The sequence below is a fragment of the Lipomyces arxii genome (genome assembly GCF_038497795.1).
Source record: "Lipomyces arxii strain Phaff 12-163 unplaced genomic scaffold V1512scaffold_4, whole genome shotgun sequence".
NCBI classification, from domain to species: Eukaryota; Fungi; Ascomycota; class Lipomycetes; order Lipomycetales; family Lipomycetaceae; genus Lipomyces; species Lipomyces arxii.
This window is the reverse complement of record NW_027117703.1, coordinates 154,186-174,663: the sequence shown is the minus strand read 5'-3', so window position 1 is coordinate 174,663 and position 20,478 is coordinate 154,186. Positions and strand designations below refer to the sequence as shown.

The following is a 20,478-nucleotide window of genomic DNA, read 5'->3' as shown; positions in this document are numbered from 1 at the left end:
CTGTGGATTTATTACAGCATTTGCAAGACAGAGGATTAGTGAAGGAAATTACCGAGTAATTAACTAGTACATATAGATTCAACATTCTAATAATTTATTTAGCGCAAATACCTTGTCAAAATCTTTGAAAGATGGAGAAGAACTGGTTGTATACTCAGGAGCTGATCCAACAGCAGCATCATTGCACATTGGAAACCTGGTACCGTTAATAGGAATGCTGCATTTTGGTATTCGAGGACATGGAATGATTGGCTTGGTAGTTTTGTACCAGTTAGAGTGAATACAGCTAATGCTTTGTTAAGGTTGGAGGTGCTACAGTTGAAGTCGGCGATCCGTCAGGACGAGATACAGAGCGAACCAAGATTGAAGATGAGATTAGGCTGACGAATGAAAACCTGATTGCAAATCAGATGGAACGAATACTTAGAAACGGAATCGCGTACGCTGAAAGCAAAGGATATACCAACATTGGTTTATTGACGATGGTTAACAATGCTTCATGGTGGAAAGAGATGTCGTTCTTGGGTTTCATGAGTACGGTTGGACGACATTTACGGGTGCAGGACATGCTCAAGCGACAGAGTGTCCAACGAAGAATCACATCCGAAGCTGGAATTGGATACAATGAGTTCACGTACCAGGCTCTTCAGGCTTACGACTTCTTCCATCTTCATAAGAATTACAATTGTCGGATACAGGTATTACTTTTCGCTATTTTATTGCAACAGTACCTTAATTTGCACAGTTTGGCGGTAGTGACCAGTTCGGCAACATTGCAAGTGGAGTTGATCTTACATCTCGGCTACAATTTGCTCAGAATCTTCCTAAAACGAAGACGTTTGGAATTACAACTCCGTTAATCACGACTGCATCTGGTCAGAAGATTGGAAAGTCTGCTGGAAATGCCATTTGGCTCAACCCTGAGCTCACTAGTCCATTTGCTCTGTATCAGGTTTGTGATTATCACTAGATTGAAATTGGATACTGACAGTTGCAGTACTTTGTTCGTCTACCTGATTCAGATGTTGAAAAGTTGCTGTCTCTCTTTACACTTTTAACGATGGAAGAAATCTCAGCCGTCGTAGCGCGTCATACTGAAGATCAGTCACTACGTATCGGACAGCACGCACTGGCTAAGGAAGTGACAGATTTAGTTCACGGACTAGGGCACGGAGCCAAGGCTGGTATTCAATCCAGTGTGCTGTACTCCACTCCTGCTGAGGGTATTGCTTATTCCGCAAATGAAATTCTTGACGCCTTTAGAGGAGATTCACAATTAAAGACACTACCTGCAAGCCAAGTTATGGGTCAGAAATTGGTTCAGGTCATTAGTAACACGTCAAAGAACAGATCTAAAGGTTTGACTTTTATTCTTGTTTGAGTATACACTAACAAATAGGCTCAATTAAAGATCTGGCTAATAATGGAGGTGTCTACGTTGGACCAAAACTGACTCGGGTCAAAAGTCATCAGGAAATGATTTCTCCTGATTGGCTCATTGACGACAAGCTATTAATAATAAGATTAGGCAAGTCCGAGATGCATATTGTGCATGTTCAGTAGTGCATTTTGTATATAGTGTTACACTACTTTTATTGTAAGATTATTTTGTAGTCGTCTTCACGCGACGTCCGGGTAATCAACAAATCACACGCGTAATAAATGTACAAAAAGCCGGGTAATACTGTTGGAATTTAGACGCGTCTCTTCTCGTCGCGAGTCCATTCACGATATACTGACAGTAGCACAAATATGTCTGCGAAGTCGAGGCAAAAATCGAGTCCTACACCTGGATCTGCATTTCAAAGAGCTAAAAAGCAACAAACTCTTGCCAGTTTCTTTGGCGGAGGCGGCGGCACTCCAACTGCACCCAAGAAGGAGCAGAAGCAAGAATCGTCTACACAACTTGATAGCGATCCTATACCTGAGACGGAAGATGTGGCAAGAAAAACCTTTAGCAAGAAACTTGCAGAGGCCGCGTTACCTTCGCCTGTGAGCCCAAACATAAACCAGCCTGAACCGATTGATCAGCACAGCAGCCAGATCTCAATTACCTCGTCAAGTCCGAGCCGACGCGTATGTTTTGCAATAGTATTATGGCTTGGACAGAAACTGACGGCATTTAGGTGCGTGCTCGTATAAGCTATAATGAGGAATCAGACGACGAAGATGACAATGACTTACCCAGTGCAAGTAAGTTTACGTGGTTCACATTAGCACAGATTCTCACATTTAAGATCGGAAACGGAGAAAGATTGCTGTTGCGGAAGATTCTGAAGATGAGTTTGTTCCCGAAGACAAAGACGACTCGTTTGAACGTATGCACTCAATTGTCTATCTACTTTTTAATGCATCAAGCTAACGCATTGTGCAGACATGTCTGAAGTTGGCGAGGATGAACTCTTTACTGAGAATGAGGACGACGAAGTGTTGTCAGATGCGTCAGCTGAAGAAGCGGAAACGCCGCAGAAGGCAAAGAAAGCCAAAAAACCAAAAAAGGCGGTTACTAGCAACCTAGCAGCCAAGTTTGGTGCAGGAGTAGCTACTACTCCGACCACAACCACAACCACAACCACACCAAAGCGACCAACGCCAGTTGCACCGGCGCGCACAAACAGTGGAGGAAAGTCCAAGAAGTCGTTCGAAAGTGAAAACGAGGAACGGTATTCGTGGCTGGTTGAAGTCAAGGACGCAGATGGCAATCCATTTGGACATCCGGACTATGATCCACGAACACTGTATATTCCAAAATCGGCGTGGAATAAATTTACTGCGTTTGAGACCCAGTATTGGGAAGTCAAGTCTAAGATGTTTGACACTGTTGTCTTTTTTAAGAAAGGAAAGTTTTATGAGCTGTATGAAAGAGATGCAGACATTGCTCATTCAGAGTTTGATCTCAAACTCGCCGGAGGTGGGCGTGCAAACATGCGACTAGCAGGAGGTAATGCTTAAAACGTAATGAAATAGGCTTTGCTAATTTGTAGTCCCGGAAATGTCGTTTGACCACTGGGCGGCCTCGTTTATTGCCAAAGGGTTGGTGCAATGTGTGAAGTAGCTTGGATATGACTAACGATTGTAGCTACAAAGTTGCAAAAGTTGTTCAGACTGAAACCATGCTCGGCAAGGAGATGCGCGAAAAAGGCAAGAAGGAAGAAAAAATCATTAGAAGAGAGTTGCAATGTGTGCTGACAGCCGGTACACTTGTCGACGAGACCATGCTTGTTGACGAGATGTCGACTTATTGCGTTGCAATCAAAGAATCGGTTTCTGACAACGGTCTGCCTGCGTTTGGCGTGTGTATTGTTGACACTGCAACTGGTGCTTTTCAAATGGCTGAGATCCACGACGACGCTGATTATAATCTGTTTCAAACCGTTATTGCTCAGATTCGTCCGATGGAGTTGGTACTTGAGAAAGGATGCATCTCGCCACTAGCTGTTCGGATTATTAAAAGCAACACGTCACCTGGCACGCTGTGGAACTATTTGAAAAGTCGGGCTGAGTTTTGGGACGAAGATGTTGCGTTTGAGGAGCTTAGCAAAGGAAAGTACTTTGCTGGCGAAGACTTGGACGACCACACCAATTGGCCTGACGTGCTGAAGAACTTGGCTGAGAAGCCACTGGCCTTGTCCGCGTTCGGTGGCATGCTATGCTACTTGCAATTACTTAAGATTGACAAAGACTTAGTTTCGCTTGGAAACTTTTCCTGGTACGATCCTGTTCGCAAGGCGTCGTGTCTGGTGCTGGACGGCCAATCATTACAGAATCTTGAGATTTTTGCCAACTCGTTTGACGGCGGTGACGCAGGTACGTTGTTCAAGTTGCTCAACCGGTGCGTCACACCTTTCGGCAAGCGACTGCTTCGAAACTGGCTCTGTCATCCGCTGCAAGAAGTTGCGGCCATCAATGCCAGATTGGACGCGGTAGATTTGTTGAATGAGAACTATGAGTTGCAGGCCACGTTAGAAGAAGGTCTTGCTTCTATGCCTGATTTGGAACGACTGGTGTCGCGGATTCATGCCGGAAAATGCAAGGTCAAGGACTTTGTCAAGGTGATTGAGGGATTTGAAGCGATTTATGAGATTATTGTGAAGTTAAAGACCAATTTTGAGCTTGATGGATTCATAGGGAATTTGCTGCAGAAGGCGCCGGCGATGGACTCGTGCTTGTCTCCATGGGGGGACGCGTTTGACAGGCAAAAAGCCAAGTTAGAGGGGTTGCTGATTCCGGAACACGGGGTTGAAGAAGACTTTGATAACTCACAGGACAATATTAAACGGATTGAAGGTGAGCTTATGGACTTGCTGCGGAAGTATAAAAAGGAGTTTAAGTCGCAGGGGATTTCGTACAAAGATAGCGGGAAGGAGATTTATTTGATTGAGGTACCGACGGGAATCGCGAGTTTGGTGCCAAAGTCATGGCAGCAGTTGTCAGGCACACAGAAAACCAAACGGTTCTGGTCGCCCGAAGTGCGAGCTCTCGCGCGCGAGATCTTGGAGGCTCGAGAGACACACAAGACAATTGTCGGCGAGATGCAGGGTCGACTATATGCCAGATTTGACCAGCACTACAAGGATTGGATGAAAGCTGTACAGCTGATTGCAAACATGGACTGTGTTTTGAGTTTGGCGAGGACGTCGGTGTCGTTGGGGTATCCAAGCTGCCGCCCGGTGTTTATTGAGGACGAGCGGAGTGTGCTCAAGTTTGATGAGCTTCGACACCCATGCTATATGAATGAGAGCAGCTTCATTCCGAATGACGTGGCTCTTGGCGGAGAGAACCCGAGTATGACATTGCTGACTGGAGCCAACGCTGCGGGCAAGTCGACTGTGCTGCGGATGTCTTGCACTGCTGTGATCATGGCGCAGATTGGATGCTACGTACCAGCAGCTAGTATGTTGAATGGGGTTGACCGCGGGAGGCAAGCTAACAGTGATAGGTGCAAGCATGACTCCGGTGGACAGGATCATGACTCGACTGGGCGCGAACGACAACATCTACGCCGGGCAGAGCACGTTCTACGTCGAGCTGTCGGAGACGAAGAAGATGTTGTCTCAGGCCACGAACCGGTCGCTGCTTGTGCTTGACGAGCTCGGCCGTGGTGGCAGCAGTTCTGACGGTTTTGCGATTGCGGAAGCGGTGTTGTATCATCTTGCTACGCATGTCAACAGTTTAGGATTTTTTGCCACGTATGTGAAGAGATTGACCAACGAGTATGACTGACGTGAAATAGACATTACGGCACCTTAGCTACCAGTTTCGAGGGCCATCCTGAGCTAGAGCCTAAACGAATGGCGATCTTGGTTGACGAGAATGAAAGAAAAGTGACATTTTTGTACAAGCTTGAGAATGGAGTTTCGCCTGGATCGTTTGGCATGGTACGTACTATTCGAATAAGGGCTGAGTCTGGAGTGCTGATTGGAGTAGCACGTTGCATCGATGTGCGGGATTGACAAGAAGATTGTGGACGAGGCAGAGCATGCGGCCAAAGAGTTTGAACACACCGCGCAAGTCAAGAAGTTGCTTGAGACGACGGCCAGCGGGCAGTTTGTGCCGCTCGGGATCCAGAGCGACTTTAGCTGGCTGATGAAAATTGCCGAAGGTCAGGATGTTGGGGAGTTTGTGCCCAACGTGAGGACGATGTTACGATACATTGACGAGTTGTAGAGTTGCTGTATACTCAGTGTAAAATCAGAAATAAAATCACTTTGATGATTTAAATTTTTTCTTAGACCAGTCAATATAGGACGGAACATCTCGTGCGATTGCACTTGGCAAGGCCATGTTCTGGATCCAGATTGGAATAATACCGCCCCCTTCACCCTGTAAATGTTAGCCAAGAAAACCAGGCTCAAAACTGAAAAAGTAATCCCTACAGCGACAGCCATTGTCCACCGTGTTTTTCCATCTGGGTGTTCAATCAGATGCTCGACGGAAGCATAGCAACCCCGGGTACAAGACGGGCTGATTGGAGTATCGGCCGGGACCGAAATGATGAAAAATTCGTTGACTTCTGGGTCTGGCTGAATCGAGAGAATCCATTCGGGAATTTCTCGGTCAGAGAGTGGTGGAGGATACCTGTAGTGTGCAATAACGCCTGTACATCAGTTCAAATCCGCGCTACACAACCAACAGTACGAACCTTGCCATGGAGAATCACCGGTATCAACTTCGACATAGGATTCTAGTTCTTTAATGTACATCATCTCGTGTTTAGTATGTTCTTCTAACAGCCCAGCCTTAAACCATTCAAATGGCTGCTCATGAGATGATATTCTTGCAAAGAACTTCTCACCAAACATTCGAGTACTGTACGTAGTCACCCCTCCATTGTAGTCAAAAATTGTGCCCTTTTTCCAGCTTCCAGGGATGTCCTTGATGACTTTTCGTGCAAGTTGAATTGCGGTCTCAGGAGTAGGCAAAGAAGTCAAAGGTTTTGACGCTTTGTTGAACACAAACTCGGTCATTTTACGGAGATTTGAACGATGCTGTCGATGATGGACCGCCCCATAAACCGACTAGAAGACAGTAAGATTTAAGCCGCACACGCAAGGGCGCTGGATATTTGATAAAAATGGAAATGTTGAAGGGACAGAATTGTTAATTAACAAATAATTGTCAAACCTCTTAGAATAGTAGAATAGCTCTTATATCGCTATTAAAACATACCATAAACGCATAATAACGCACAAGCAATCAAAATCATTTACAGTATCATTAGTTTATTTAGCCCTAACCCATTAATAACTAGCATTTTGATGATTCCAGGTTGACTCAGTTCAGCACCGAAGAGAACAGCACAAATCGCAAAGAAAAACAGCAAAGACAAGAAATGGCAACAATCCCGAAAGCCCGTCAATTGCCGACTAAAGAAGCCGCTTCATTCCGGCAAATCTTGAAGCTGTACGAGACCAGACAGTACAAAAAAGCCATCAAACTTGCCGACGGGATTCTACAGAAGTTTCCTGAGCATGGCGAGACTCTGGCGATGAAAGGACTGATTTTGTCGTTTTCTGGTGAAGTTGATAAGAAGGACGAGGCTGCTGATTTGATCAAGCGTGGGCTGAGGAACGATATCTCGAGTTTTATTTGCTGGCACGTGTTTGGATTGTATCATCGTTCGGAGCGTAATTTCGAGGAAGCACTGAAAGCTTATACGCAGGCACTTAAGTTTGATCCGGAAAATTCGAACATTCTTCGAGATTTGTCGTTCTTGCAGGCGCAGATGCGTCACTGGGATGGGTTGGTGGTAAGTAAAATGCCACGACCGAAATCAATTCTAACGGAAATAGACATCCCGAAAAGCAATTCTTGCAAACAGACCGAACATCAGACAGAACTGGACTGCGCTTGCAATGGCATATCATATGGTCAAACGATACGATCTGGCAGAAAACATCTTGACAAAGTACGAAGACACTGTGAAAGATTTGCCTGTTTCTAAAGATGACGCTGTCGAGAATTCGGAACTTCTCATGTATAAAAATGTGATTATATACGAGAGCGGCAACATTGCGCACGCGTTGGAACATTTAGATGAGATTACACCAAAAGTACTCGACAAGCTGGCTGTGTCTGAATATAGAGCGAAATATTTGTATGAGCTGGGACGGCTGGCGGAAGCGGTGGTTGCGTATCGGAAGCTCGTACACCGGAATCCGGATTGCAAGAAGTATTTACAAGCTCTAGAACAAGCGCTTGGAATTCTAGACAAGCCGAGCGAGCGAAAGGTATTGTACGAAGAGCTGGCAAAGAAGTATAAGCGCAGCGATGTCATTAGAGCCATTCCACTTTCATTCTTAGAAGGCGACGAGTTTGAAGAGGCTATTAAGAGCTACGTTGTTGGCCAGTTGGTACGTGGCACGCCAGCTACGTTTGTGAATGTGAAGCCATTGTATGTCAATCCGGAGAAGGTAGAGGTTATCGAGAAAGCTGTTTTAGAATATTACAATTCGAGTGTCGCGTCAAACGGATATACAAACGGGACACACACTGGCGCAGCGCCGACAATTAAATTGTGGACAATGTATTTCTTAGCACAGCACTACTCAAAGTTGCAACAGTACGATTTAGCGCTCGAGTACATCAACAAAGTGGTCGTGCACACGCCGACTTTGGTTGAGGGACACATGATGAAGGCAAAGATCGTCAAGCACACTGGGGACTTGGTTGCTGCGAGTGATAGCATGACTGCAGCGCGTGAATTGGATTTGCAGGACCGATTCATAAACACAAAGGCAGTAAAGTACTTGATGCGCGCGAACAAGGTCGACGAAGCCATTGCTGTTGCCAGTCTGTTCACAAAGGTACAATTGGTCTCGAATTTTGTATAAGCTCTACTGACAGTATAGAACGACGAACATGGAAAGGGAGTCAACGATTTGCACGAAATGCAAGCAATGTGGTTTTTGACTGAGCAGGGTGAGATGTTTACGCGGATGGGCAAGACTGGTCTTGCGCTAAAGCGTTTCCACTACGTCAAAAAGGTGAGCTTTATATTTATCAGCTCAAACAATTGCTAATTATAGATTTACGATGACTGGGTAATGGAACAGTTTGATTTCCACGGATACTGTATTAAGCGGGGCACCATGCGAGTATACGCTGACATGATCCACTGGTCCGACGAGATGTACAAGCAGCCGTATTACGTGCGAGCTGCGGTCGACGCGATCAAGGTGTATCTCGACATGTACGACAATCCCAGGGTCACCAAGATCGCAAATGAGTACGAATACATGTCGGAGGAGGAGCGCAAGAAGGCGATCAAGAAAGCTAAGCGCGAGCGGGCAAAAGAAAACAAAAAAGCGTCTTCAACAGAGAAGATTGCGGGCGACGACGACCCGCTTGGGCGGAACCTCGAAAACACAAAGAAGCCGCTGGACGATGCGTGGAAGTTCTGGAAGCCGATCGATGGGTATGCGGACATTGACCCGTCATGGACATGGGGTGTAGAGATTAAGCGCAGACAGGATGAGGCTGCTGCGAAGCCAGAAACACCCGTATAAAAGATTCAAAAGCTTTGTATTTTACTTGTACGTTCTCAATTGCATATCCCATATTTATTCCTAATAACTCCATAATGCGTACCATACAATTTTACTTCAAAATAACATTCGCACTCCGCAACTGTAAATACTGCTGATCGACTCCCGGCGGCAGCTGCTTAATGGCCTCGTACACGTCTTTGCTATGATACCGCAGTCCCGTGCCCGGCATTTTATAAGGCGCGCTCAACCCGGTCACGTCGCACCAAAACTTGCGAGGCAGCACAGACGGTGGTGCTTCAACGTTGATATATGTTGGCAGATCGACGGCTTTGTTTGGTAGCACGGCAAGCCGTTTGGCCTCGTCTGTCGCAACTTGTTTAGCGTTTTTGATTCGTTTGCTCGGTGGTTTAGCTCGCGGGTTTCGGAACGGTTTCGGCGCTGTCGTGATGTCTGCTTCGTATAGTGAGAATGGGAGCAAAGCAGCAGCCGGCGGCGTGTTCGCCGCTGAACTTGTACTTGATGGGGCCATTGTGCTCCGTATAGCATTCATTGTGATCGGGAAGCATTCACGATAGCAAAAGACAACCCTAACCGCGTTCATTCTATTGTACTACGCAAAACTAAAAGTCAAACATACCGGTGAATTTGACATTCAAAGTCTTTTAAAATCACGAAAAAACCATTGAGAACATAAACACCTTACAAAAATAAAAAAAGACCGAGAAATACTGAGGAAATAAAGAGATAGAGTAAAAGATACAAAAGCCGACCGCGTACAAATTGACAAAGCATTAGAAAAGATCCCAAGAAGTGCAAAATTATGCGTCATTGTCGAATCAAATAATTTTTTTTAGGCTACTCGTGCTTATTCACTCGCCTGGCAACGGACCAGAAACAAAATAACGTCGCGGATCCAATGAAGAAATGTCAGCGCTTTTAGCCTCGCCTTCTAAAAGCATCTCTGCCATGACTTTGCCGGTTCCAGGCGCATTGTTAATACCCCAGCAGCTATGTCCGGTCGCGACGAATAAGTTTTGCGAGTTTGTTGGTCCTATCAAAGGACCAGATGTAGATGGAACGTCAACTACAGGCAAGTAGCATGCTTGCCTTCGTGTGATTCTTCCACCTTGTAGCTCCTTGCTCACAATTCCGGCATACTTTACCAATTCTTCACATCGTTCCTTCAGAACCTCAACATCATCTGTAGTTTCAGGAACTTCAACGTAATTGTCCCCTTCACCGCAGATGTAAATTTCGTCTTTTCTCGCATAAATTTCTGGAGATATATACTTTCCTTTGGCCACTTTCAATTCCGTAAAAAGCGCATACGCAGATACAGGTCGGCTAGGTGTGATGGTGATTGAATGAGCACGCAGACCAGAAACAGGACATGTTGGTAAAAGCCGCGAGGTCCATGGTCCCACCGTGACTACGATCTTATCACCTTTAAGCGTATGAGTCTGGTTGTCGGACGAGGCTGTAGACGAAGACGAGACTGAATCCGCAGACGAACCGGCCGGGGTGTACACCACTGACTCAACCGCTGTCCCCTTCGAATTGAAATTCAGCTTTGTGACTTTTCCCAGCACCAAACTGACAGCGCCGCACTCCTGCGCCCTTCGAAGCATGAACATTGTGAATTTATACGGATGAACCTGAGCAGTAGAATCTTTACCAGACAGAGAGGACCAGCTCTCCATAATATCAGGCCGTACCCAATCTAGGTCTTCAGGCAAACCTATATCTGCCGGTTTCTTTTTTGCGACACGTGATGTCTTTGTCAAGTTTCCTTCTAGTGAGACAGTCTGTAATCTTCTGTAAGCCCATTCATCTGCTCCATTGTACTGTTCCGCCAACTCCTCGTGCAGTTTAAACGAGAGTGGGACAAGTTGGGCTGGAAATGCCCATAGAGCCAACAGCCCACCTGCTTTCCCACTTGCTCCACTTGCAGGCCTTGTTGACTCAATTATAGTTATTCTGTGGGTAGTTGGAGAGAAATCTGGATGCCGAGTGATATAATAAGCAGTACAGACACCTATAATTCCAGCACCTTTTATTGAATCTGTTAGCCAAAGCCATTTCACAGTATGCAGATATCATGACATACCAACTATGATAATGTGAGTTCTTGAATCCTCAACAGGAGTAGCAGTTGGCATTCTGATGGAAGAAGAAACTGCTCTCGCAGTCGGAGCAGAAGAAGTAGGAGCCACAGTGGGTAAATTGAAACGGAATCCTTATTGGCTTGAAGAGCCCTTTTCCTTTGTCAATGTTAAAGAGTGAGCCGATACTACACACACACACCGCCACCACTCATATAAACTGGGCAAGTATAATATACAACACTTGATTATGTGATCACCAAAAACGTATTTTAATATTGATTTTGAATTTTGCGCTTTCGTTTTGTTGTTAAAAAATCGCCTAATAAAAATAGAAAATCACGTTACTTGAATTTCATACGCGCAAAACAAAGAAAATAAAGTGGTGTGACCTTTGGTTGTAATTACCATAGCAGCCGCACTTTAATAATTATATAAGCCAAACCTTCACAACCCCTACTTCTTTAATCTGTAGTTCCCTCCACTTAACTCTAACTTGTCTTCAGATATCATCACTGTTAAGAAATCACGAAGCTCGTCAGTAGTTCGTGAGTATCCCATGTCCTTTGGTATTAACATCTTAAGAAATGATTGAATTCGATCAATTGGTAATGATTGTAAGTTAGTTAACATGCCAACAATGTAAGACCTACAATTATATATTATTAGCAAGATGTTTATCCTGTAAGGGATAACTAACCAATATATCCTCATCTGTTCTGTTGCTTTTTCTTCTGTGGTCTGAACAGATGCACCTGTGTCTGTGATAACGACTGTTTCAAGGTTAGATATATAGATTGAATGTCATGAATTTTAATCTCCTACCTCTGTTGGGCCCTTCATTTGCATGTTCAAGTACAAAGTATCTGTCTTTCTCGTTCTCATCTTCCGCTAATACTCCACTGCCAATCCAAAACAGTATGGCCTTTTTGGCTGCAATCTCATCTATTCGCAACTCATTTGCCAATTCCAATAATGTATTCGACCCTATTCAAATCAATCTCTTGTTCCAGTTACTACTGCAGCAGTGCTCACCCTTCTTTTGAAATAAGTAAATCAAACTCGCCCGTTCAGGTGACACATTAAACTCTAGTGTCCTGTCCTCAAGCTCTAGTGTTACCTCAACTGTTCCTAACCGCTTAAGCCACTTCAATTTCCTGCCTGATTTCAAAATCGAAAATCGATCTGCGTAATATTGCAGCTGACTAATCCAGTTAACAGCTTACACTAATCAAACATCAAAAAGCACCATACCTGTTGATAACCTTTGGCAGCACCAGTTCTTCATCGCGTAACGACGGCCAAAAAAGCTGTGACAACACGCTCGCATGCATAAAACCCATTACTGCTTTCTTTCCAGCTGCATTATTTATTGCGTCGTGCACATTTATGTCCACTCGCTTGCTTTCGGCAATATCCTTAACCATAACATCGCAACTATGCAGTTCAGCTTCTCCAAACCGAAGCTTTAACAACTCAAGATCCATCAGACTCTTGTCAATTTGATAATAGGTTGATTCTAACAACTGGTTCGCAAACACAACCGTGATTTCTTTAACAAAAACTTCCTTGTTCTCATATAGTGACAAAAATGAACCAATGAAGTCCAATGATCGCTTACTTCGAAAATCAGGTGCTGCGTCAACAGGATCAGGTACCCAGTTCATATCAAAGAAATCACTGTCGTCAGCTGCTGCTTCGGCTTGTGCGCCTGAAACTGAAGCCAGCTCTTTACTTAGCTCGGTCAAGTCTCCACCTATACCACCTTCAACTTCCAGCATGCCATTCACAATACACTTCACTGTGTCGTCCCGTTCGCTGATTTGTGGTTAGTAAACTCTCGTCACTCCATAACACATACATACCGAAGATAACGCCGGATCGGGCGCGATATTCGGTCAAGTAAGACTCCTCTAGGTTCAAGTATTTTCAACACCTTGATTGCGGAAAAGTAAAAAGATATTATATCGGCCGTATTAGCCCCACAGTGTAGTAACCGCTGCTGACACGAGTTTTGAAAGCATTTGACCAAATACGCCCTGTGCTCCTGTGCTTTCAGCAACGCCTTGAAATCCTCAAGGCCAGAAATTGAATCAGGAAAAAAAATAACCATGTCAAACATCTCCTCAATCCTGTCATGTCAGAACTAAACTATCACATATAACCTATAATACCTTAGTTTAACAAGACACTCAGACGCCAAACCAAATAGTTGCTCTCCAAGATTTTCGTTTTTCCCAATGAAAATCTCAACACATTGCAAAATCGAACCATGCACCACCGCCTTTAACCCAGCCAGTGTTGCTTCACTATCCTCCCCGTCCCATTTTCGTGAATACTTCTCAATAACATATCGCTGTATGAACGAATGATACGACTCAGCCACAATCCTGTTCATCAAATTTTGTAGTTCCAGTACGTCAATTCTCTCTCGTATACTCAATAACAGCGAGTTGTCTGCGCCAGTCATCACAACATCGTCATATTCGCAACACGAAGCAAGTTGCTGTCCCACAAACATGTGTGCCATTAGCTGAAAATCGTAATCAGATAGTGCGATATCAATCATTGCATTTAATGAGTTCCGGAATCGGATCTGTCCTGGACCGTCAATCGCATTTGTTCCATCGGGAAACACGAAGGAGACTGGGTACATGTAGTGCTTCAGCGCATCGCACAGCGTGCTCAGACTAGATTGCATAACAGCAGACACAGTGTCAGCAGCAGCCAGTGACCCAGCATGTGCAATTGGGTTCTTTAGTGCCGGGATAGCATGCACTGCAAAATGGGATCTGACCGCGTCTAAACAGTCAGGATCAGAACAGACACACGGATTATAAATAACACCCACCTATGTACCAGTCTAGCAACCTGTCTGGCATACCGTCCCTCTTCATCCTCGACAAAGCAAAATAAACTTCATCTCCAGGTAAATGCAGTAAAGATCTTGGTGTCATCCAGCTCGTTACAGTATGCCAGTCTTCCACCACCTCCCTTGCATCTTCAGGATTCTGTTGTAGTTTATTTTCTACTTTTTTGTCAATCAAACCAAACACTGAATCATAGTAAAACGCCTTAGACGCTATCGAAGAACTCAGCGTTTGAGCCATGAATCTAGCTCTGTTCAAAGTGTCGCCAACCCCAAATGTTTACACTAGAACCCTAAGCCCAAGTCTGTCACGTGTTTATGTCGATGACATTGGTAGGCTACCCCTAAACTTGTGCTCGATCACTTAACACTGCCTCTCAGTTAAGCCCCTGCTGTTAAAATATATCCAGATCACTCAGTTCCAAGCTTTTTATTTTTCTGCCTACTCACAGTCATTATCGCTTGCAAACACACAGTGAAGTACCGCTTTAATAACGGTTTTTTAGTTTGCCGTCATGATCACAAACTATGCACACCAACTCGAGTAATAATCATCATTCTCCATCTCCAAATGGGCCGGCTCGAACTACTTCGAGCGGCTCATCTTTCCTGGCCAGGCGAATGCACCCAAAGTTAACCGGGAAAAAGACAACAGTATCAGGAAGTGACAGTAATGGCGTTACTGCGAATGGACAGGATCATGATTCGTACCGCAATAGCGCTGCAAGTATAGCTCCCAGTAGGTCAAGTACACAATCGTCCTCTACTTCTTCAGCAGCTACTTCTGTTTACGATGAACACTGGTCTCCTACTTTGCCTCGAAGTAATGCTGGTCATTTGCCCAGTATCGCATCTGCACATCATAGTACCAGCACTCTCAAAAATAACAGCATTGAAGGTTCACAGTCGAACTGGAGTAGTGTATACTCTGTCGACACTTTAGACGAATTGCATCCGGTTCAATCTCGGTCAAGCAAAAACTCGTCCCAGTCTAGATTGTCGATAGTTAGCACTGCCAAAATACCGGAGCGGCCTAAGAACGACGCCGTGGTCGACCGAATGTTCATGGACTTAATGGTACGCATTTTTGAGCTACTTTTCGATGTATCTAACATGTTTCTACAGAGTCGACGTGATTTTAAGTCGTTACCGCAACATGCTCGCCAGGAAATGTTAAATTATCCTACAGAAAAGAAGTGGATCATGATATACCAGGACTCACTCACTCAGACTGATGCTTCACGAAGGCATAGCTCAAGCCACGACGATTCTGATACTCCACAATGGTATGTCCGAAAGATCATGGACCGAACAATTACTTCAAAACAGCTCGGTACTCTTGGAGCTTGCATCAGAACAGAACCCATTGCATGGGTAAAGAAGTTCTGTGAAGCTCAGGGTCAATTGGCAATGTGTACCGTCATTTCCCAAATCAACAGCAAATATAGCAGATGTACAGTGATGGACCTGGATTTTGAATATGACTTCGTCAAATGTTTGAAAGCACTTCTTAATCTAGAAGATGCGGCCGATGAAGCTTTGCGGTCGTCGAAATGTATTCGACTCCTGATCGGCTCGCTGCTTTCTCCATTTCTACAAACGCGGAAATTAATAACAGATGTCCTAACGTTTTTGGCCCATTGGGCCAGACCAGAGGGCCATAAGCAAGTTTTGAACGCATTTGATCAGTTGAAAGCTCAGCAGGACGAGGATCGACGATTCGACCCCTGGTTGCGTACAATAAGTGAAACGTTCAAGGGTCGTGGCCAGATGGGATCACTTGTTGGAGCAAGCGCTGAAGTCAGGGCAGGCGGTATTGCCGCAGAGTCACACATTATTGCATATAGTCTGGCGTCAATGATGCTAGTCAACATTTTAGCACAAGGATCTGAAGACATAAAGATCCGGGTTCACATTCGCGCTCAGCTCAATTCTGGCGGACTGAATCGCATCATGGATTCAATGAAAGCTTTTCACAATGAAGAAATCACAGAGCAGATTCGTCAGTATGAAGACGCCGCGGCATTGGACTATGAAGATCTCATGACCCAGCAGCAAAAAGATGAGATTCGTGATCTTGACGATCCGGTTGAGATTGCTGAAGATATCTGGGACCGAGTTCAGGGTACAGCGTCTGAGGGCTTTTTTGTTTCTCTCATGCAGCATTTGTTGCTGGTGAGAGACGACAGAAACGATGACCGGGCGCGCTCTTTTAGATTGATTGATGGTATAATGTCTTACGTTGTCATGGACCGAACTCTGCCAGATCGCAACTTGCGGACAACTTTGCAGTTCACGATTCAAGAGATTATGGACAAGTTACAGTCTGACGACCAAGCACGACGCGCCATTCTTGAAGCCATCGAAGCTAAGAAGCTTGCCGGCCAAGCGATGGCTGAGCGCGATGAGATGGAACGCCAGGTCGCACTAGGTGCTGACGGTATGGTTGCCAAGCTCAAGAAAGAGGTTACCGATCAAGCAGAGATCATTGCATTGCAAAGACGGACAAACAATGGCCTTCGCGAACGGTTAGAAGATCTCAGTCGGTCATACATGCATCATTTGGAAAGTTATGAGACCGAAATGCGGGAATTATATTTGATTTTACATGCTACGAGCTTTTCTGGAGCCAACGGCCAAGGCTTACCTACTGAGGAGCGCAAACAATTACTGGAAAAGATCGAGACTCAGATTGATAGCAAACAATTGGAATATAGGAAAGAGGGCGTAAACTGGGACCTGCCAGAACTGTCATCGAAGTTAAGAGATTTGCGTGACAAAATGGTTTCAGTTAAGCGTGAGGATATTGAACGAAGTTATACGCCTGAGATGGCTAGCAATGCGCTTCTTGGTAGTTCACAGGGCCGACAGAGCTGGTTGCAGTTGCATGGATCACCGTCAGCCAGAAGCGGCGCAAGTGCACGTGGTCATGCTGTGGATTTAATTCCGGAAGCTGAAGCAGGCTCAAGGCTTAGTTCACGACTTAGCTATGATGGTGAAGTTGAAGATGTTCTTGCTGACCAGACCGCCAGAATCGTGACCATTACCCGGCCACGTGGTCCGCGAAAGCCGTTGCCACGAAATTCCGTTTTGTTGCGTGAAGCTGAAGAAGTTGGAGCTGCTGGAGCTGCTGGAGCTGCTGGAGGCCTATCGTATCTCTCAGAACTCAATGCCAGGTTCAAAAGCGAGAGTGATGGCAGCAACGGTCCTGCTGCTGAAAGTGTTTCGGGTTTGCCATCGACATCGCCTCGGCGGGCCGGTAGGCGGCCCATGGACTTTAATCAGCCTACTTCACCGAAAGGTGGTCGACCACTGAGCATGCACAGATCGGGCAGCTCAGTAGGCACATTTAAAGCGGGACCGGATGAGCTACAGTCTCCGTCAAAGGAGCATTCGCTTGACGCTAGTCTTGTGAATGCGCAGACTTACTCTGTGTCGACACCTAATGATACCAGCGTGCCCTCTGAACAATCAATTTCAAAAGGGACGATGTCTTCAGGTGCAGAGGATATGGTTGCTGTTGAAGCTTTGCCAGTTCCTGCGCTTCCCAACCCAATTAATTCAGATAACAGCGCTCCGACAGCACCACCTGTACCAGATAATTTTACGTTCACAGATACAGTCCCACCGCCTCCGCCTCCACCTATTCCAGAAAGTCTACAATTTACCGACGCTCAGCCACCACCACCACCACCACCACCTCCTCCTCCATTTCTCACAGAAAGCACAGTACCGCCGCCTCCCCCAGCACCTCCGTTCTCTTCTGGCGGTCCACCGCCGCCGCCGCCGCCGCCGCCTCCTCCGCCTGGATTTCTTGCCGGCGGCCCGCCGCCACCCGGTGCTCCAGGGGCACCACCGTTACCTCCTCCAATGTCTGGCAATTTTTTGAAATCTGGGCTTACGTTAGCTGCTCCAAAATCAAAGAACTCACTAAACTCACGCAAAAAGTTGACCCCATTCCACTTCAATGACCTCCGAGTTGTCGAATACACTGTTTGGGCAGATGGCGAAGTAGAGGAGATTGAAGAGGAAGAGGAGATTAACAGCATTGAGGAAAAGAAGACAGAAGAAATTCTTGAAGTGCCTGAAGTGCCGGATGTGCCAAAATCGTCGTCGAACAGAAGCAAGCGCAAGAGTAAACGAGCAACTGTGTACGGACGATTACTTCAGAAAGGCATTTTTGACGAGATTGAGCAACTTTTTGCTGCGAAAGAAATCAAGAAATTTGGCGCCGCGACCAAGAAAGCCGAGGTTGAAAAGAAAAGTTTTATTTCGCGCGATCTGGCACAGCAGTTTGAAATCAATCTGCACGCGTTTGCGAGTTTGTCTGTCGACGAAATGGTAATCAAAATCTTACGGTGTGACAAAGAAGTTTTGCAGAACGCGACCGTGCTTGATTTTTTGGCAAAAGACGATCTATCTCGGATACCCGACAATGTGGTATGTTTACCGCTCAATGGGTTTTTGTAGTAAAACTAAGAATATATAGGCACGTAATCTTGGGCCTTATAGTGCAGGTGACAAAGACGTTTCTGAGCTTACACGAGCGGATCAGGTCTATCTCGAGCTGTGTTTTAATCTGCGCGAATACTGGAAGTCACGAATGCGGGCATTGATTCTTACACAGAATTATGAGCACGAGTATGACGAATTACTTGGCAAGTTGAAATTAATTGATTCGGCGAGCGAAGCGGTGCGTAATTCAACTAATCTGCCAAAGCTGTTTGAAGTTATTTTGGCTTTGGGCAATTATATGAATGGTTCAAAGAAGCAGGTCTCAGGATTCCGAATCAGCACGCTGGAGCGGTTAGTGTTCACAAAAGGCGAGAAAAATACCATGACGTTTTTGCATTTTGTGGAGGCAACTATCACACAGCATTTTCCCGAACTTGAGGCATTTATAGACGAGATGAAGGACGTTACTGTTGCTTCGAAGAGTTAGTAGATAAAATTGCTAGTTAAGACTGAAACTAACAAGGTAGTATCTATTGAGCAGCTACAAGCCGATTGTCGATCTTTTATAGACACGGTAACCAATGTACAACGCTCGATCGATATCGGCAATCTGTCTAACAAAGATGTTTTGGATCCAAGAGATCGGGTTCTCGAGGTCGTGCGACCTATATTGTCGGAAGCATTGACTAAAAAGGAGTATCTTGAGGAGCACTTGAACCATACTACATCTGCGTTCAAAGACGTGCTCAAGTATTTTGGAGAAGATGCCAGCAGTCCAGAATCTCGAGCCAGTTTTTTCCACACATTTGCAACATTCGTGAACGATTTCCAGAAAGCACGGCAAGAAAACTTGCAACGTGAGAAGGAAGAGCAACAGTACGAGGCACGGAAGGCGGCTGTTGCAAAATCACAGAAGAAGCAGAACCCGCTGGAAGAGGTTGCGGATGGATCTTCAATGCCTGAAAAAACTGTGTCGGGAGAACGCAACCCGGTGATGGATAACTTGCTTGCAAAACTCAAGGCCGCTGGACCGGGAGGAGATGCACGGAGAGCAAGACGTCGAGCGGCGGCAAGACAGGCTCAGGAAGCACGACAGGTGCGCGCTGGGTCTGTGGACGATGTCGTGACTGGCGGGGCCGCAAAATCTGACTTGATCACGGAGACTACGGGGACTACGGAGACTACGGAGACTACGGAGACTGCGGAGACTGATGAGCTTACGCTCAGTACGCCGACATTGAAACTTATAGAAGAGGTGGAGCCCACAGTAATGACGGAGACAGATGCTGACGAATTAATGAGTACACTGCATGAGTCTGCAACGGAAGCTTCAGAGCATTAAGCATACAAGGGTTTTTTTATAACGTAATAATAGTAATGGTAATGAGTGTTTATGAAGATACGAGCGTACTTTGAACTTGCCCAATGAGCTTAATTCACGTCACATGCCTGTTGGCCGGAATGAACAAATTAAGTGTAGAGATTGTTTGCCTCTGCATGTTTAAATGCGTCTTAAATCAAGTTTCACATGTTAATCGAACGCTGAAACAAGCTTGTTAATGAAGCTCGCACAACGTTCTAGAAGTCCGTGAAATTCCAGTCCCACACAATCGGCTTTTTCCTGTATTTATGAGGTTAGGGTAGATATATTGCCATCTGCATTGTTGGACAAAACTAGCTGGAGAATTCGAAGCTCCGCTTCTCCGACAAACAACTCGACTGAATTTCAATCGTAAGTTCACTGAAATGGCCACAGATTTGGAAATTGCTCTAATATTGACTAATCAAACAGAAATAACGCGATGCTGACTTGTGTCATGTCAGCTGAATCAAATGTACGTGTATGTATGCTGTTACTCCACAACCATGAAAGCGTTGCTACAAATATGTGTGAAAGGTTTAAGGCTATTAGAGATTTACCTACGCTTAGCACACTTTGACGGTCCATGTCCATTGTAAATATACCAGGCATCTTCCGCTGTCTTTGAGCACTTGCTTTCAACTGTGTTTAGATACCCTTTTTTCCTTCAAATATTTACTGACTTTCTATTTAATTGTGTTT

At 45.4% G+C, this 20,478-nt stretch overlaps 8 protein-coding genes across 8 annotated transcripts; 4 read left to right on the top strand and 4 right to left on the bottom strand.

Moving 5' to 3' along the window:
* Nucleotides 1–214: 214 nt before the first annotated feature.
* Nucleotides 215–1,563, top strand: V1512DRAFT_204847 (uncharacterized protein; the record flags this gene model as incomplete). The annotated part of the gene is made up of 5 exons (XM_066913340.1): nucleotides 215–256; nucleotides 303–698; nucleotides 746–952; nucleotides 998–1,358; nucleotides 1,400–1,563. 5 exons carry the CDS (start codon nucleotides 215–217, stop codon nucleotides 1,561–1,563), a joined length of 1,170 nt encoding a protein of 389 aa, XP_066772486.1.
* An 813-nt stretch (nucleotides 1,564–2,376) lies between these two features.
* Nucleotides 2,377–5,667, top strand: V1512DRAFT_204885 (muts domain V-domain-containing protein; the record flags this gene model as incomplete). The annotated part of the gene is made up of 6 exons (XM_066913341.1): nucleotides 2,377–2,941; nucleotides 2,985–3,033; nucleotides 3,080–4,893; nucleotides 4,940–5,189; nucleotides 5,234–5,378; nucleotides 5,428–5,667. The coding sequence occupies 6 exons, from the start codon at nucleotides 2,377–2,379 to the stop codon at nucleotides 5,665–5,667; spliced, it is 3,063 nt and encodes a 1,020-aa protein (XP_066772485.1).
* On the bottom strand, nucleotides 5,571–6,684 carry V1512DRAFT_118099 (uncharacterized protein). The gene is made up of 3 exons (XM_066912921.1): nucleotides 6,143–6,684; nucleotides 5,877–6,097; nucleotides 5,571–5,823 (listed from the first exon to the last, which is right to left on the bottom strand). Exons 1-3 carry the CDS (start codon nucleotides 6,465–6,467, stop codon nucleotides 5,704–5,706), a joined length of 666 nt encoding a protein of 221 aa, XP_066772484.1. The 5' UTR covers nucleotides 6,468–6,684; the 3' UTR covers nucleotides 5,571–5,703.
* Nucleotide 6,685: 1 nt separating this feature from the next.
* Nucleotides 6,686–9,054, top strand: V1512DRAFT_118086 (NMDA receptor-regulated protein 1-domain-containing protein). The gene is made up of 4 exons (XM_066912920.1): nucleotides 6,686–7,249; nucleotides 7,293–8,306; nucleotides 8,352–8,486; nucleotides 8,529–9,054. The coding sequence occupies exons 1-4, from the start codon at nucleotides 6,833–6,835 to the stop codon at nucleotides 9,006–9,008; spliced, it is 2,046 nt and encodes a 681-aa protein (XP_066772483.1). The 5' UTR covers nucleotides 6,686–6,832; the 3' UTR covers nucleotides 9,009–9,054.
* On the bottom strand, nucleotides 8,882–9,640 carry V1512DRAFT_259987 (uncharacterized protein). The gene has a single exon (XM_066915752.1). The coding sequence runs from the start codon at nucleotides 9,589–9,591 to the stop codon at nucleotides 9,100–9,102; it is 492 nt and encodes a 163-aa protein (XP_066772482.1). The 5' UTR covers nucleotides 9,592–9,640; the 3' UTR covers nucleotides 8,882–9,099.
* Nucleotides 9,612–11,452, bottom strand: V1512DRAFT_259986 (FAD dependent oxidoreductase). Its single transcript, XM_066915751.1, has 2 exons — nucleotides 11,098–11,452; nucleotides 9,612–11,040 (listed from the first exon to the last, which is right to left on the bottom strand). The coding sequence occupies exons 1-2, from the start codon at nucleotides 11,147–11,149 to the stop codon at nucleotides 9,860–9,862; spliced, it is 1,233 nt and encodes a 410-aa protein (XP_066772481.1). The 5' UTR covers nucleotides 11,150–11,452; the 3' UTR covers nucleotides 9,612–9,859.
* Nucleotides 11,453–14,316, bottom strand: V1512DRAFT_259984 (uncharacterized protein). Its single transcript, XM_066915750.1, has 8 exons — nucleotides 13,944–14,316; nucleotides 13,267–13,894; nucleotides 12,958–13,224; nucleotides 12,347–12,910; nucleotides 12,128–12,297; nucleotides 11,918–12,079; nucleotides 11,793–11,865; nucleotides 11,453–11,741 (listed from the first exon to the last, which is right to left on the bottom strand). The coding sequence occupies exons 1-8, from the start codon at nucleotides 14,200–14,202 to the stop codon at nucleotides 11,549–11,551; spliced, it is 2,316 nt and encodes a 771-aa protein (XP_066772480.1). The 5' UTR covers nucleotides 14,203–14,316; the 3' UTR covers nucleotides 11,453–11,548.
* Nucleotides 14,317–14,355: 39 nt separating this feature from the next.
* Nucleotides 14,356–19,814, top strand: V1512DRAFT_222324 (uncharacterized protein). Its single transcript, XM_066913739.1, has 4 exons — nucleotides 14,356–15,038; nucleotides 15,087–18,401; nucleotides 18,451–18,898; nucleotides 18,944–19,814. Exons 1-4 carry the CDS (start codon nucleotides 14,490–14,492, stop codon nucleotides 19,756–19,758), a joined length of 5,127 nt encoding a protein of 1,708 aa, XP_066772479.1. The 5' UTR covers nucleotides 14,356–14,489; the 3' UTR covers nucleotides 19,759–19,814.
* The last annotated feature ends 664 nt before the right edge of the window (nucleotides 19,815–20,478 follow it).